The sequence below is a fragment of the Haemorhous mexicanus genome, chromosome 25 (assembly GCF_027477595.1).
Source record: "Haemorhous mexicanus isolate bHaeMex1 chromosome 25, bHaeMex1.pri, whole genome shotgun sequence".
In the NCBI taxonomy this organism is placed as follows: Eukaryota; Metazoa; Chordata; class Aves; order Passeriformes; family Fringillidae; genus Haemorhous; species Haemorhous mexicanus.
In genome coordinates, this window is record NC_082365.1 from 2088527 (window position 1) to 2104227 (window position 15701).

The window sequence follows — 15701 nt, forward strand, 5'->3', positions numbered from 1 at the left end:
CACTTTGCTGAATCTCATCAGAATGGGCAGTAATTATTATTTCTCTGGTGAATATTTAGGTCCAGAGGAAGGAGCTCACTTGGCTGTGGTGCTGTATCAGCTGTTGCCAGACACGAGCAGTTTCCTCTGTTTGGGTTTATAGCTCCCTGCTATTTCAAAAAAACAGAGTAATTTGGAAATCAAATGCAGCACAGCTTTCCTCTGGGTTTGCCCACCAAGGTGCTGAGCTGTTAGAAAAGTGCAGATATTTTCCAGGGTAATTCTGCATCCAGATCTCTTTTTTCCCTCACCCCATCACCACCCTCAGCAGCTGGGTACAAACCGAGCTGGGTGGTTTTATCTGAAGTGGTTTTGGCTTCTGGGTTTCAGCCTCAGCTCATCTACAGCTGCAAATGTTTCCTCCTTGCCTCATGAAATTGGGGAGGAGCAGAGGGGATGTGTGGTAAAAGGGAATGTGAGCTTTAATGGGGCTTGGAGCAGAGTTACCCTGAGTTTGGGACAGCGTTTTGCACCAAACCCAAGTCTGGAGTTTCCTGTTGGCTCTCACAGGATGGGAGCACTGAGGGACAGGGAGTTCCTTTTTTTGTTTTTTGCAAACAGCCCCAAAAGTTCTGATGAACCTCGAGTTGTGATTCATTGAGGGGGAAGACAGGAAAAAACAACCCCCACGGAGTGTCCAGGTCACCCAGCACAGGAACAGAGCCAACGTCAGCACAGAGGGAGCAGGGGAAGGAAAGGACAGAACCAGCCCCAGAAATGTTTCTGCCCCAAACCCATTTGGGTTTTGATTAATACAGTCCTACCAAATTACATTCATCATTTTGGATGGTAATCAGTAAGTTATTGATTAATTTCTTTTTATTTCCTTGGAGATATTTTTATTGCAGATGGCAAATCCCTCTCTGTGGATGCAGGTGAACAGCAAGTCACTGCCTAGACCAGGAGAGAGCAACAAACACAGATTTTCTTCCCCAAGAGTTGCTGATTTAAGACTGAGATCCTCACAGGGGGTGGAAGGACAAAGGGTGCCAGATGTCCCACCACGAATTTCAATTTCTGGACAAAACACGGAACTCCTCCAAAAATGAGAACCCAAAAGTGTAATTAAAATAACCACATTTCAGCCATTGCTTCTGTGGGCTCTGAGCTGCTGCTCCTGCCCAGAGCTGGCTCTGGATGTTCCAGCCTGTCCTGCTGGCTCCGGGTGTTCCTGATGTTCTAAACACTCCATGGTGTCCCAAGCATCACCTCTGGGACACGGCTGTCACCTGCTGTCCTGCAGGAATCCACACCAAGCAGAGAATCAGCTGAAGTTTATTCAGTTTTGCAGGGAAAAAGAAACGTGAGTGCCCATGGGTTTGGAGCCTGGGAGAGCTGAGAGCAGCTCAGTGGGGAGGGATGGACAAACTCCACATGGGAGAGGAAACACGGGGAGAACAGAGAGACAGCTCTGGGTTCACAAAGCCCCTTCAGAGAGGAGAAGCTGGCTCAGAGATGCAAGGAGACCACATCCCTTTCCTGCAGTTCCTCACACCTTTCCCCCCAGGGATTTTCTCCAAGCATCCCCACTGTCCAAAGCAGCTTTTGGGAGCTGCTCTTCCTCACCTTGGAAAGACAGAATCTGTCACCTGAGGGGACAGGAAATTGATGGGTGTCAGTTCAGATTGTGAGGGAATGGTGCTGGGAATGATGTCTGGAATAACTGCCTGGGGATGAGACGCCAAGGGGAAGAGGTGATGAAGAAGATGGGAACCTCTCCAGAGGGACAGGTTCTTCCAGACCTGTGCTTAGTAGTGATCCTTTTCTTATGGCAAACCCCTGATTTGCCTTTTCCATGGATTCCCTTTGGCTTGGCTCACGCAGAGCTCTCCCAGGAGAGCCCAATTCCATCACGTCCAAGGTCAGCAGGGAGTGGGAGCACCTGCTGCTCCCCCAGGCCTGGGTTCTGCCCTCTCTCCCTGCTCTTCCTGCTGTGGGCAACAGCACCGACCAGCACAGCCACCATGAACTTGGCCACCAGGAATCCAGCCAGGATGTAGAACACAGTGAAATCCACATCAGGAGGGGACCTGTGGGGAACCAGAAACACAACCATGAAGAGGATGGTCCAACCTTGAAAAAAATCACTTGTAGCGCTGCCTTAGTCCTAGGAAGATTAGAGATCCAAGCACGAGGAGTTTTGGGCTCACCTGGAGATGCTCTGCACAGCCCTGGGCTCCTCTGGCACGTGGGTCACCAGGTCAGCTGCTGATGGAAACACAACAGTTTAGTCTGCAGATGTTTCTGGGTGATGTTCAGCTGGGCAGGTAACCCAGGTGAGACGGGGCACTGGGAGCAATAAGGAGGTGACGTGTCAGATCCCCTCTAACTGTGAGGTCACGCTGCTCTAAATCAGGAGTAAAAAGAGGCAGTGAAACACAGAACCTCCTTGGAGCAAGACAAAAGCAGATGTTGATCCCAGTGGGCCCTTGGCAGCTGCAGACACCCATGGAATTCCAGTAGGAACCAGTGAAATTCCAACAGAAACCTGAGAAATTCCAATAAGAACCCATGAAATTCCCATAGGAACCAGTGAAATTCCAGCAGGAACCCATGAGATTCCAGTAGGAACATGTAAAATTCCAATAGGAACCCGTGAGATTCCAATAGGAACCCGTGAAATTCCAATAGGAACCCGTGAAATTCCAGTAGGAACCCGTGAAATTCCAATAGGAACCCGTGAAATTCCAGTAGGAACATGTGAAATTCCAATAGGAACATGTGAAATTCCAGTAGGAACCCGTGAGATTCCAGTAGGAACCCGTGAAATCCCAATAGGAACGGGTAAGATTCCAATAGGAACCTGTGACATTCCAGTAGGGACACGTGAAATTCCAACAGGAACCCCTGAAATCCCAATAGGAACCCGTGAAATTCCAGCAGGGACACATGAAATCCCAATAGGGACACGTGAAATTCCAGTAGGGACACATGAAATTCCAATAGGAACCTGTGAAATTCCAACAGGAACCTGTGAAATTCCAATAGGAACCTGTGAAATTCCAGTAGGGACACGTGAAATCCCAACAGGAATCTGTGAAATCCCAACAGGAACCCATGAAACCCCAACAGGAACCCATGAAACCCCAACAGGAACCCCTGAAATCCCACCAGGAACCCCTGAAATTCCACGAGGAACCCTCCAAACTCGGAGCCCCAGGACGTACCTGCCAGCACTTCCACCTGCACCTTCCTCAGGCTCCGCGTCCAGCCCAGGAAACCCGTCTGGCAGCGGTAGAGCCCCGCGTCCTCCTTGCGCAGGCGCCCGATGGTGACGGTCAGGAGCCCGGCGCGGGCGTCGTCGCGGATGGAGGTGCTGCCCCTACTGCCCCCGGGCCAGGGCAGCCACGCGGGCGGCGCGCTCGCCACGGGCCGGCAGCGGCCCTGCCCCAGCTGCCTGCACCAGCTCTTCTCCCGCCACCAGTGCCGCGGGTCGTAGGAGCAGTTGACAGAAATGGTGTCGCCCTCCATGGCGGCCACCACGGTGACGTTCTCGGCAGCACAGGATGCTGCGAGGGACAGAGGGACAGAGGGACAGAGGGACAGAGGGACAGAGGGACAGAGGGACAGAGGGAGGGGTGAGCCAGGGCTCTTCCAGGTCTATCCCTCATTGTGGGGATGCTGAACGCCATTTTTATCCTCTAGTGATGTCACCCATAGGGATGTCACCTGTAGGGTTGTCACCCATAGGGATGTCAGCTGTAGAACTGTAACTTGTGAACTGTCACCCGTAGGGCTGTCACCTGTAGAGCTGTCACCTGTAGGGATGTCAACCACAGGGATGTCACCTGTAGGGCTATCACCTATGGGGCTGTCACCTGTAGAGCTGTCACCCATAGGGCTGTAACTTGTGAACTGTCACCCATAGGGATGTTACCTGTAGAGCTGTCACCTGTAGAGCTGTCACCCATAGGGATGTCAATCACCTATGGGGCTGTCACCTGTAGAGCTGTCACCCGTAGAGATGTCACCCATAGGGATGTCACCTGTAGAGCTGTAACTTGTGAACTGTCACCCACAGGGATGTCACCTGTGGGGTTAGCACCTGTAGGAGTGTCACCTGTAGGGGTGTCACCCATAGGGATGTCATCTGTAGGGCTGTCACCTATGGGGCTGTCACCTATGGGGCTGTCACTTGAGGAACTGTCACCCTTAGGACATCACCTATAGTGCTGTCACCCGTAGGGCTGTCACCTGTTGGGTTAGCACCTGTGGACTGTCACCCGTTGGGTTAGCACCTGTAGGAGTGTCACCTGTGGGGTTAGCACCTGTAGGAGTGTCACCTGTAGCTGTGTCTCCATAGGGCTGTCACCCATAGGCTGTCACCTGAAGGAGTGTCTGTCACCCACAGGGCTATCACCTGTAGAGGGCTGTCACCTGTAGGATGTCACCTGTCCACTTTCCCCATGACCAACCCACTGCACTCAGATCTTGGCTCAGGTATTCTGGAATTTGTCCCAGTGACACCTCCAAGCCAGTGCCCTGCTCCCTGGTTCCTTCTGAACCCCAGTGATCAAACCCAGTTTAACTTTTTTTTCCACCCTATTTTTTAATATCTTACTAATTTTAACCATGTTGACAACTGGTCTTTGTCTGCTTGAGGTTTTTTTTTATTGTCTTGGTTCCTCATTTCTAATTTCCATTTCCCTTTCTGACAGGCAGAGGGGACAGCCTGAGCTCTGAACACTGCCAGAGAGAAGTGCAGTGTGGTATTTGTGGAAATCTCTATTTCTAGAGAAAAAAAGTCACAGGCAAATGCTTCTGTGAGTTCATAAGTAATGATAAAACAGAAGTAAATTTAAAAATAAGCTCTTGTGAGGAATTTGTGCTGGCTGAGCCTTTTTATAACACTTCTTACAATAATTCAACAATTGTAAGTGAATTGTAAACTAAAAACTATGAAGTTCTTTCAGCTTGACTAGAAGAAGACCTAAAATGGATCTCTGCTCTGCAATCCAACACCTACAGGGCTTCATCCTGATGTGCTGCTCCACTTGGCTGTTCCAGTCAGAGTTTACTTCATGGAATATCCAGTCCAGTCCTGTTCAATCCCTCCAAAACTCTTTAACTTCTTCTCCTGTTTCCCCTTCCCTCCTGCAGCTCTGCCCCTTCAGCCCCAGAATTCCCACAGTGCTGCAAAACCTCTCTCAAACAGAATCACTGAAAGATTCCCTGATGTCCCTCTGGGAAATGTTGTGGCATTCTCTTTTCAACCAATTCTGCTGACAGACCATAAACTGCTGATGCTCCTCCTCTCTTCTTGGCTGCCACTGGGCAAAGCACAGCGAACATTTCCCAAACTCATCCCAGTTTTTGGGACAGGTTCCTGTGCTCCTACAGCCTGAGTCTGTTGCCTTTCCCTGCACTGCTGTGAGGATCTGGGAGCCCCAGCTAGGCCCTCTGCCCCATTCCTTTCCAAGCTGGAAAACCCAGGTGTCTGGGATTTCAGAGCCCTGCCCTTCACTGGGTTTCATTTCCCTCCCCCTGAGCCCCACCTGGGATCATTTGCATTTATGTAAATCCCATTTGCTAATGCAAACAACCCAGGATTTTGCAATTTCACATCTCACACAGGACTTCTCCCACCCGTGGTTCCTGTTCTGACTCAAAAGGATCCCTGAGAGGAAACCTGGGAGCACTGGGATCACCCTTGGATGGGCCCTTTGCTAAATCAAGGGAAAACTCTGAGCTTGGAGCCTTCAGACAGAGCCAAAGCTTTGCCCCAATCCTTCCCCCCTCACCTGACCCCAAAGCCACGTGTGGTTCTTACCTGACAGGAAGAGCCAGGTGAGGTGCAGGAGCTTCTCCATGGGGCTGAGCAGAGAAGGAAGAGGAGAGGAGCTGGAGAGGAGGGAGCTGGCTCAGCCCATGGGCAGCTCCTCTCCCCCTCCTTGCTGGCCCGGAAGGAAGGAGCACAGGAACTTGGCATCTTTTTCATCCTGCACGTTGAGCAATCCTCCAGGGACAGGCATTGCTCTCGTGGGCTGGAAATTCAGGCATCAGCACTGTGGCCTGTGCCAGCCACAGCTCAGGCAGCCTGGGAGGGAGCAGCACGTGGTGGCCTGAAGCCACAGGCTGGGTGGCTGCTCCCACTGGAGCAGGATTTCATGGAATCATGGAATCACAGAATGGTTTGGGTTGGAGGGACCTTAAAGCTCATCCAGCACCAGCCCTGCCATGGCAGGGACACCTTCCACTGTCCCAGGCTACTCCAATTCCTGTCCAACCTGGCCTTGGGCACTGCCAGGGATCCAGGGCCTGCCCACCCTCACAGGGAGAAATTCCTTCCCCAGAATCCCTGTGGTGGTGGGGAGCCATGCCCTTGTGCTGGCACTCTAAGCACGATGGTGACAAATGATGATAAAATATAAAATATTTACAGGAGCTGTGCACAGGGGGAATTTCTGGAAAGCGGAAAGGGAGCCCTCCTGGTAGCTCTGGCAGCATCCTGAGGGTGAAGGAGGACAAGGACATCATCCCCTGGGTTTTCAGGAGAAAGAAGAGCCTGTTCTTGGAGCAGCCTTGAAATCCAGCCACACACAGGGCAGGGCAGGGGCAGTGCTCTGGGAGAAGCTGTGGGTGCTTTAAACAAGCCCAGCACCCACCTTGTTCTGCACCTGGCACAAAGGGCACAGAATCCCTGCTGGGGATTGCTGGAGGGGCTCAGGAATGCAGCACAGACCCCCCAGAATACCAGCACACTGATGGGGGTGGGCTGCTGGGGTTTTATTTTTAAGGTGATTTATTTGCTTGGAGATCTTCCATGAAAGTACAAACAGACCCTGGCTTTGAGACTGGTGTGGTGCTAAACCTGCAGGCCTGGCCATTCCTAAATGTGCCTTTCCTTGAGTTAGTGGTTGAGAAAATGGTCCCTCAAAGTGACCAGAAATTCTCTGTCAGGTGACTGATTGCAGCTTTTGTTCCTTCTCATTCCAGCGAGCACAAATCTGGATTCTCTTCAAGAATCTTCCCAAAAATGCCTCTCTTCCACTCCACTGTTTTTTGCTATTACTCTTCCACAGCTTGACCCAGTGCAACTGCACGAAGAGCAAATTGTTGGGGGAATGTTGGGCTGAATGAACCATTTCCAGAACCATTTTCTTTTTCTTTCTGTCAGGTCAGCTCTGAAAAATCTCAAAAAATTTCCATCAGCCTCCCTGCTGCAGCCCTGGCAAGAGGAGCCTGTGGGATGTGACTGGCCTGGGAATGAGGGCTGGTTCAGGCCCCTTTGGTCCCTCTCCTCCAGCAGGGCTTGGGGCAGGGAAATCAGGAGCCAGAGCTCCTGGAGAAATGGAACTGAGCCCCATAAACTCATTTCACGTTGCTCCCCACATGACTGTAAAATCAAATGTGTCATTTGGAGCGTTTCCAGCAGAGACAGGGAAGTGCAGGAGCTGCTTCTGCTTATTCTTGGAATCCAGCACTCGTCCCCAGCCCGTTCCATGAAAGTGAACCCAGCCACAGCAAGGCCTGAGCTCCATCCCTGCAGCACTGGGATGAGTTTGCTTGACCACAGGTGAATTCTTGGGATTGGGGCAGGGTTTGTGCCAGGATATCCCACCCAGCCGTGTCCACACTGCTCCTTCTCACCAGGCCAGGCCTCCACACCTGCCTCTCACCATTCTGCACTTTAATGGGATTGGAAAAGCAGATGTACAAGAGATCTGGGAGTTCCCCCACAGCTCTGCCTGACCCGAGGTTGGCAAAACCTCTGCTTCCCAAAACAGGAGGGAGGGCTGAAAATGCTCAGGCAGCACCACACACACCTCCTGCTCCTCATCCCCACCGTGTATTCCAGTTCCTTCCTCCCATTTCTGGCTTGTTTGGGATTCTGTGCTCATTCCCTGCCGGCCCTTGGGGGTGGGTTGAAGGCAATGATGGCATATTCCACGTGCTGGGGGTTCCTGGGAGCCTGGCTCAGCTCCACGTTGCAGTAAAGAGGATCCTCAGGGCTGGGGGGGGATTGCACATCCAGGTTGATGTATGCTGGCCCTTTGCTGTCATCCTGGGAACTTTCCCTCCTCCCAGGGCTGCCAGGCTGGGAAAAAAAAAGGGAAAACACTCGTTAGCATGAGTCAGTGCCAGGCCACAGCTGCTGCCAGGAGAAGGAGATTTTCCCACAAGGAAAGGAGAAGCTGTGTCAAATTTTACCTCTGATTTTCCTTCCCAAGGAAAGGAGAAGCTGTGTCAAATTTTACCTCTGGTTTTCCTTCCCAAGGAAAGGAGGAGCTGTGTCAAATTTTACCTCTGGTTTTCCTTCCCAAGGAAAGGAGGAGCTGTGTCAAATTTTACCTCTGATTTTCCTTCCCAAGGAAAGGAGGAGCTGTGCCAAATTTTACCTCTGATTTTCCTTCCCAAGGAAAGGAGGAGCTGTGCCAAATTTTACCTCTGATTTTCCTTCCCAAGGAAAGGAGGAGCTGTGTCAAATTTTACCTCTGATTTTCCTTCCCAAGGAAAGGAGAAGCTGTGCCAAATTTTACCTCTGATTTTCCTTCCCAAGGAAAGGAGAAGCTGTGTCAAATTTTACCTCTGGTCGTGACAGAGGTGAAGGAACAAAGAATTCTTTTCTTGCCCACCTCTCCTGGATACAGGTGGAGCCTCATGCTCTGACCCTTGCTGCTCCTTCAGTCTCTTCTCAAGGGTTACTAGAATTTGCCCCACTGGGTTTGTTCCTGCTGGAGTTTCCTTGAATTAATTACCTCCCTTTCTCTCCAGCTATGAATATTCCTCTCTCTGCTGCCATTAAATACCATTTCCCTCCTGTTTACACCCAAACTGAGCTCCAAGCTCCTCACCAGGTGGGTTTGGCAGCTCCTCCCAGGTCAGGGGTTTGGCACCATGTGGGAAATGTTTCATTTTCCTTACCTGTGCTGTGCCTTCTGCTCTGTCACTGGTGTCCTCTGCTTCTCTGACACCTTTGGAATGAGGCAAAATCAGAGGGTTCAGATGTGGAGAAATCCAGGAAAAGCTCTGCCTGAGGAGGTTTTGAGGGCTGTGGGACTGCCCAGGATGGGATGTGCCTCTGCCCTGGGCCTGGGGAACACTCTGCTCTCTCTACTCCCCCCCTGAGCTCTCTGCACCCCTGTGCAGGCTCTGGGGGAGCCTGGGTTTGATTTCTTCTGAGGGGAGGCAGGGAGGAGCCTGCCTTGCCAGCCTGACCTTCCCAGGGCACTGAGCTCACCTGGGGTGCCTGGGACCAGCCCAGCTCCACGTACCTGTTCTCAGGAGCAGCCTGTAGTACCTGACACCCAGGGCTATGCAGATGAGGAGGGCCAGCAGCAGCAGGAGGAGCAGCACCACGGACAGGACGAGGAAGGTGTTCCCACTGCAGCTGGAGGAGAGGAAGGCAGTTACCAGTGTGGGATGGTTCAAGGGCCCATCACCAAACAGGGACAGGTTTTATGTGCTCAGCTCAAGCACTTGGAAGGAGGGTCTGGTTCTCCTGCAGATCCTGCAGGATCCTCCCTCTATGAGCCTGGGCAAGTCCCTGCTGATTCAGAAGGGGAAAAGAGGCACTGGGGACCTTCCCTGGTTCCTGATTCTTGATTTTTTTACTTGGCTTTATCTTCTGAGCTTTTCCTAAACCATTCTCCAGGCGTTAGAAACAAGGCACTGCTCAGAGCTCCAAGCACAACTCCAGGCTCTCTGGAGCAGGGGTGATTCTGCTCTCAGGTGCTGCTGCAGCATTGATGACAGCAGATGTACAAAGGGAGAAAAATCCTTTCCATTTAACTGGTAAATGCAATAATAGCAGCCAAGGACTGTCCCATTGTTAAACACTCAGACAGGAGGGAGCAAAGTTGAGGCTGAGGGGCAGAATCTGGGGGTTCTGTTTGTGTGAAGTGCAGAAGAGAGAAGGATAAAGCAGCAGAAAGGCACCTGCAGAAGGCTCTGACATGATTTTACCAGCCTGCCTCTTCCTTTGGAGTTAGGGTTAGGGCAGGAGCTGGAGGAGGAGAGGCCACCTTGGTGAGGATTCTGTCACATCCAATTCCTCCAGAGGCAGGAGGTGGAGTGCCCAGGGCCTGCCTGCCCCAGGTGTACAACACGAGTAACGTGTGTGTGCTCAGGCTCAGAGATCCATCTCAGGCCTTACCTGTCACCCAAAAGATCGTCTTGACTTTGGCTTCCAGAGTCTGGAAAACCTCCTCGAGGCAATGCTGCAATCACAGACATGAGGAGAGGAGTGGTCACAGTGGGGCTGCTCTGCATCCAGCAGTGAAACCTCTGCCCCTGCATTCCCACAGCCCTGATCCCCTGAGTTTGTCCAGAGCACCCCAACGTCCCCTCTCATCACCTGCACTGCTCGTTCTCAGTGCTGCAAGAGCCAGGCTGCAGCCTGGAGCTGCTCTGCCATGACCAGGGCCCTCAGTGCTTCCCTTACCATTAAAACATGGTCTGAAAGAGAGCCCACCAGTCACAGAGCTGTAAAACCCCAGTCTAAAGCTGCTCCCTTGACAACCCAAGGGAAGGTCATGGAAAGCCAAAAGATAAATCACTCTAAAGGGGCTCTAAGGTCACTCTAAAGAGCTGATATCAAACACTGAGTGACAGAAACCCCTCTCAGGACAGCTGAGGCTGCTCCCAGGTTCAGGAGGAGCAGCACAGCACTGAAGTGGATCTGCTCCCACCCCTGCTGCTGTCCCACAGGGTGGTGGCCACGAGGAGATCCAAAGCTGTAGGGAAACAGAGGCAAGGTGGGGAGTGGGGTAAGCTGGGCAGGACAGGAGAGAGCAGGGCAGGGAGTGTGGAATCTACAAAGGTGTCCTGTCAGATCCATACCCACCTGTTGAGTTGTGATTTCATGGTTTACCTCAGAACTTTGGGTCCCTCCCCTGATAATTCCCTCCCAGGTGTGTCAGTCACCTCTCCTTTCCCTTCCCTGACCCTTCCCAGCACTGTCTGTCAGTCCTGGCATTCCAGAAGGGCTTGGAAGTGATTGGCACATTCAAAGGATGGCCTCTACCCCCGGGGGGCACTGGGCCACCCAGGTGTCCTTTGTCCCTTGAGACCTCCCCTCCTGTACCTGGCTGGTGGCTCCCTGTCCCTTCCCTGCCCTCTCCCCGGGGTTAAAAGGAGCAGCACCCATGGGGTCAGGAGTTCTGGTGGAGCTGGGGCTGGGTTCAGAGGCTGTGGGCCAGAACAAAGCTCTGGATCCAAACCCTCCATCAGAACCGACTCCTTTCCTTCCCCATCACCCTAAAGCTTCTCCACAGAGGGAAACCTGAGGAGCAGCCCCTGTGATGGGGGGAAGCTCCATGCCACAGCCACCAGAGCTCCTGCAGGCCTGGACTTGTCCCCACGTGCCCAGCTGCAGCACCCAGCCAGCCAAAAGTGTCTGTGGGGTGAAACACCACACAGCCATGGCCAAAAGTGTCTGTGGGGTGAAAACACCACACAGCCATGGCCAAAAGTGTCTGTGGGGTGAAACACCACACAGCCATGGCCAAAAGTGTCTCTGGGGTGAAACACCACACAGCCATGGCCAAAAGTGTCCCTGGGGTGGAACACCACACAGCCATGGCCAAAAGTGTCTGTGGGGTGAAAACACCACACATCCATGGCCAAAAGTGTCTGTAGGGTGAAACACCACCCAGCCATGGCCAAAAGTGTCTGTGGGTGAAACACCACCCAGCCATGGCCAAAAGTGTCTGTGGGTGAAACACCACCCAGCCATGGCCAAAAGTGTCTGTGGGTGAAACACCACCCAGCCATGGCCAAAAGTGTCTGTGGGGTGAAACACCACACATCCATGGCCCAAAAGTGTCTGTAGGGTGAAACACCACACAGCCATGGCCAAAAGGGTCTGTGGGTGAAACACCACACAGCCATGGCCAAAAGTGTCTGTGGGGTGAAACACCACCCACCCATGGCCAAAAGGGTCTGTGGGTGAAACACCACACAGCCATGGCCAAAAGTGTCTGTGGGGTGAAAACACCACAGTGCCACTATTTGGTTCAGCACCAAGGGCCAGACAAGCTCAGGCACATCCTGCCCAGCCATAGTGGTGAAAACACCAACACCCACCCTTGGAGACGCTGAGCGTGACCTCCTCCATGCGGAGCAGCCCGGAGCCGTCCTGCAGCGCGCACCAGAACACGCCCGAGTCCTGCACCTGCAGCTGCTCCATGGTGACGGTGACAATGCCCTGCTGGGTGTCATCCTGGATCCTGACACCCTCCCGAGCCGTGCTGTTTGCTGCTGGGGACTCTGATCTGGTGGTGGCCAGCACGCTGCACGTTTTCCCCTCTTCCCTTTTGCACCAGGCTTTGCTGGCAGTGCTGTAGTCGGCGATCTTGTAGTGACACTGGACAGAGACGGTGCCTGACTCCTTGGCTGTGAGCTTCTGGGTCCCTAGAAAACACCCAGGATGAGTGCTGACACCCCAAAGTGGGATCCCACAGTAGGACACCCTCCCCAGCACTGCAGTACCCTGAAGCTCTCAGCTGTGAGCTTTTGGGTCCCTAGAAACACCCAGGATGTGTGCTGACACCCCAAAGTGGGATCCCACAGTAGGACACCCCCCTCTCCCCAGCACTGCAGTACCCTGGAGCTCTCAGCTGTGAGCTTTTGGGTCCCTAGAAAACACCCAGGATGTGTGCTGACACCCCAAAGTGGGATCCCACAGCAGCACCCCCTCCCCAGCACTGCAGTACCCTGGAGCTCTCAGCTGTGAGTTTTGGGTCCCTAGAAAACACCCAGGATGTGTGCTGACACCCCAAAGTGGGATCCCACAGTAGGACACCCCCTCTCCCCAGCACTGCAGTACCCTGGAGCTGCACTCACCTCCACCTGCACATCCACCTCCCCTAAGCAGAAGGGGGCTGCACCCAGATTCCCCAGGCAGAGGCATCATAAATTTGGGGTTCCTGTCCCCCTCCTCTGGTTCCCTCAGAGTGGGATGCTCAGCCCACAGGGTCTGGGAGGGTTGGGGGCTGTGGGGTCAGAGCAAGAGCAGTGCCTGGCATGGGGGAGGGTCCCAGCAGCACCCAGTGGGAACCAGTGCTGGAGCCACTGGTCTGGCCCTGTGGGAAGCACTTGGGATGAGCATCCCCATCTGTGGGACCCACAGGAACCTCCTGGAGCAGACAGAGCATGAAGGGCCAGGCCTGAGCTTTGGCTCCGAGGTGGCAGGGACCAGCTGGCACTGTGTGCACGACAGGGACAGTGCAGGGTGTCACCTGGGCTGAGACCTGCCCACATCCACACCTGGCTGCCAGGAGGGGCTCACTCCTGGGCAGTGAGAGTGCAGTAGGAACTCACTGTTGGACACTGAGTGAAGGAAGAACCCACAGGGAACACAGAGAACATGGCAGCTACTCACTCCTGAACACAGAGAGCACGACCTCCATTTTCTGGGTGTGCCTGGAGTCCCCCGGTGCACACCAGTACACACCAGAGTCCTGGATCTGCAGGTTCTTCATGGTGACAAGAGGCCCTTGAGCATGATACTGCATTGTCACTCTGTCTCGCTGGGATTTGATTTCACTCTGTTTTGAAGATCTTTGTCTGCTCACCAGGGCTGTGCAGTCAGCCTGCCCTCGGCACCAGGCACCACTCCCCGCTGGGCACTGCACTGTCAGGGTGTCCAGCTCCCACTGCAGCAGCTCTGTGAAACACCAAAGGGGCACTGCCCAGTCAGGGCTGGGCACAGGGGCACCGGGGACACACCATGCCCTGGGGCAGCTCCCTCAGGAGGTGGGGCAGGAGCTGGGAGCCAGCAGGACCAGGCAGGTCTGTGGGGGAGGGAAAGCAGGGAGCGAGGCTGGGGAGGGGGCTGGGGGGACCAGGGGAAGCTGCTCAGCTGTGGGAGAGAGGGGAGCAGAGGAGGGGAAGGAATGATGCTTCCTGACAAGGCTTGGCTTTGGGTGGGGTACAGGTACTCACCCCTGAAAACAATCAGTGAGATCGTCCTTAGCCGTGAATAATCATAGTAAGATTTGTAAATAGCACAGAAATATGTGCCCGAGTCCTCTGCCTTGAGGGCAACCATGGTGACAGAAAAAGTCTTAGTTCTGGCATCATCATCTATTTTAATTCTCCTATCCTGGGAGAATTGTTTGCTGTAGGTGTTCACTAATTCCTGACATTTTCCATCTTTCAGGAGGCACCAGTATTTTGTCTGATAGTCAAGAGTCCCCTCTGCATAAGGACACTGGATGTACAGAGTGTCCCCCTCCCGTAGTCTCAGGGCTTCTGGGGCTTGGCCTTGGAGACCTGCAAGGATCAGATGTGGTGAGGGAGAGGGGAGCTGATCACAGAACCACTGAATCACGGAATCAACAGGGTTGGAAAAGACCTCTGAGATCACCAAGCCCCTCCCATGTCCCAACACCACCGTGTCACCCAGACCGTGGCACTCAGTGCCACATCCAGCCTGTTCCTGAACACCTCCAGGGATGGTGACCCCACCAGCTCCCTGGGCAGCCCTTTCCAATGCCCCATCACCCTTCCTGTGAAGGTGCAGAGCTGCCCACAGCCCCTCAGGGCACACAGGGAAACTCTGCCTCCAACCCTGGTGGCTGGAAGGACTCCAAACCCCCAAATCCCTTCCCCATGCTGAATTCACCTGCTTGGAAATGGGAAGGGCAGCGTTGAGATTTGAGCTGGGGATTAGAGCCCACAGGGTGCTCGAGGTGCTGGCCATGTGTGGCACAGTGGCTGCAGCTGTCCCCTTGTCCCTGCGGGCAAATGGGGACCATCCCCTGCCCACAGCAGCCCGGGGCCAGGGGCTCTGTGTGGGGTGCTGGGGAGGAGCAGAGGGAAGCAGGCAGGGCAGGGAAGCAGCTCTGCCCTGCCACGTGCCCAGCCTGGCCAGGGCTGCTGGCTGTGAGGCTGTGCTGGCTCTGGGTGCCATGAGCTGGGAGCTCTGTGCTCTCTGCCCAGGGACTGGCACTGCCCTGGGCACTGCCCTGACCCAGGACTGCCCTCAGAGGAGCTGAGCAGGGACAGAGGGATGGGAGAGGCTCTGTGCTCCCAGCATGGATCATCCTGGACACCTGGAGGAGCCACAGAACTGGGGCTGCCCTTCCCTGCCAGCCCTGCAGCAGTGCCCAGCTCAGAGCCCGGCTGGTGTTCAGGATCTCCCAGGGCAGCAGGAAGTGGGGAAGGCTCTCCCTGTCCCCAGGGACACCCCGAGCCCCTCTCCTACCTGGGAAGCAGAGTGGCAGCAGGAAGAGGGCTCTCAGCTCCATGGCCATCCTCAGGCCCAGGGAAGGGGCATCACTGGGGGCTGCCCAGCGTGTCCTGGTGCCCTCAGCCTCTCCTGCCTGGCAGTGACACAGCTGGGGGGGAAGTGCTGAGTTCTTGCCTCAAGCGGAAACACCTCCCCACGTTTTGTTACAAAATTAATATGACAGCAATCTCAGGGTGCTTTTGGGGAAGTGGCACAGCCTCTCCTGGTGCCAGAGGCTGCTGCTGCTCTCGCCTGGCTGGTGGCATTTGTTTTGTCACCCTCCTGTCCCCCCAGCCTGTGGTGAGGTCGACCCACCTGGCTCCTCTTCCTCCCTGGCTGGTGGGAGAGAAGGGTTCCAGGGTTGGGTGTCACATGAATTTCCTGTGATGGTGCAGCTGATTCTGCACCCAGGTGCTTTGCAGGCCTGGGCTCAGCCAGGGCTAACAGAGGGAATGGCTTCTTTCCCTCCTTTCCCCCAGCCTCTCTG

The 15701-nt window shown here is 54.2% G+C and overlaps 2 protein-coding genes across 3 annotated transcripts; both read right to left on the reverse strand.

The window, feature by feature from the left end:
* Positions 1–1296: 1296 nt before the first annotated feature.
* LOC132338419 (triggering receptor expressed on myeloid cells 2-like) lies at positions 1297–6625 on the reverse strand. Of its 2 annotated transcripts, none has more exons than XM_059867893.1 (4): positions 5810–6625; positions 3207–3548; positions 2190–2247; positions 1297–2069 (listed from the first exon to the last, which is right to left on the reverse strand). In XM_059867893.1, the coding sequence occupies exons 1-4, from the start codon at positions 5847–5849 to the stop codon at positions 1856–1858; spliced, it is 654 nt and encodes a 217-aa protein (XP_059723876.1). In that variant the 5' UTR covers positions 5850–6625; the 3' UTR covers positions 1297–1855. The 2 variants fall into 2 exon arrangements, with proteins under 2 accessions (XP_059723876.1, XP_059723875.1); XM_059867892.1 differs by having other exon boundaries at positions 2190–2244; positions 5810–5864.
* Positions 6626–6763: 138 nt separating this feature from the next.
* Positions 6764–15347, reverse strand: NCR2 (natural cytotoxicity triggering receptor 2). The gene is made up of 8 exons (XM_059867879.1): positions 15191–15347; positions 13927–14256; positions 13364–13648; positions 12067–12393; positions 10136–10199; positions 9255–9370; positions 8905–8954; positions 6764–8077 (listed from the first exon to the last, which is right to left on the reverse strand). Exons 1-8 carry the CDS (start codon positions 15237–15239, stop codon positions 7877–7879), a joined length of 1422 nt encoding a protein of 473 aa, XP_059723862.1. The 5' UTR covers positions 15240–15347; the 3' UTR covers positions 6764–7876.
* Positions 15348–15701: the final 354 nt, after the last annotated feature.

Coding starts and splice junctions, on each gene's coding strand:
- LOC132338419 (XM_059867893.1), bottom strand. CDS start 5,849: ATGGAGAAGCTCCTGCACCTCACCTGGCTCTTCCTGTCAG. Junction 2,248..3,206: donor GCAGGTGGAAGTGCTGGCAG/GTACGTCCTGGG, acceptor TGTTTCCATCAG/CAGCTGACCTGGTGACCCAC. Junction 2,070..2,189: donor GCTGTGCAGAGCATCTCCAG/GTGAGCCCAAAA, acceptor GGTTCCCCACAG/GTCCCCTCCTGATGTGGATT.
- NCR2 (XM_059867879.1), bottom strand. CDS start 15,239: ATGGCCATGGAGCTGAGAGCCCTCTTCCTGCTGCCACTCTGCTTCCCA. Junction 13,649..13,926: donor CTCACTGATTGTTTTCAGGG/GTGAGTACCTGT, acceptor GGTGTTTCACAG/AGCTGCTGCAGTGGGAGCTG. Junction 9,371..10,135: donor GACGATCTTTTGGGTGACAG/GTAAGGCCTGAG, acceptor CCTCTCCTCCAG/CTGCAGTGGGAACACCTTCC.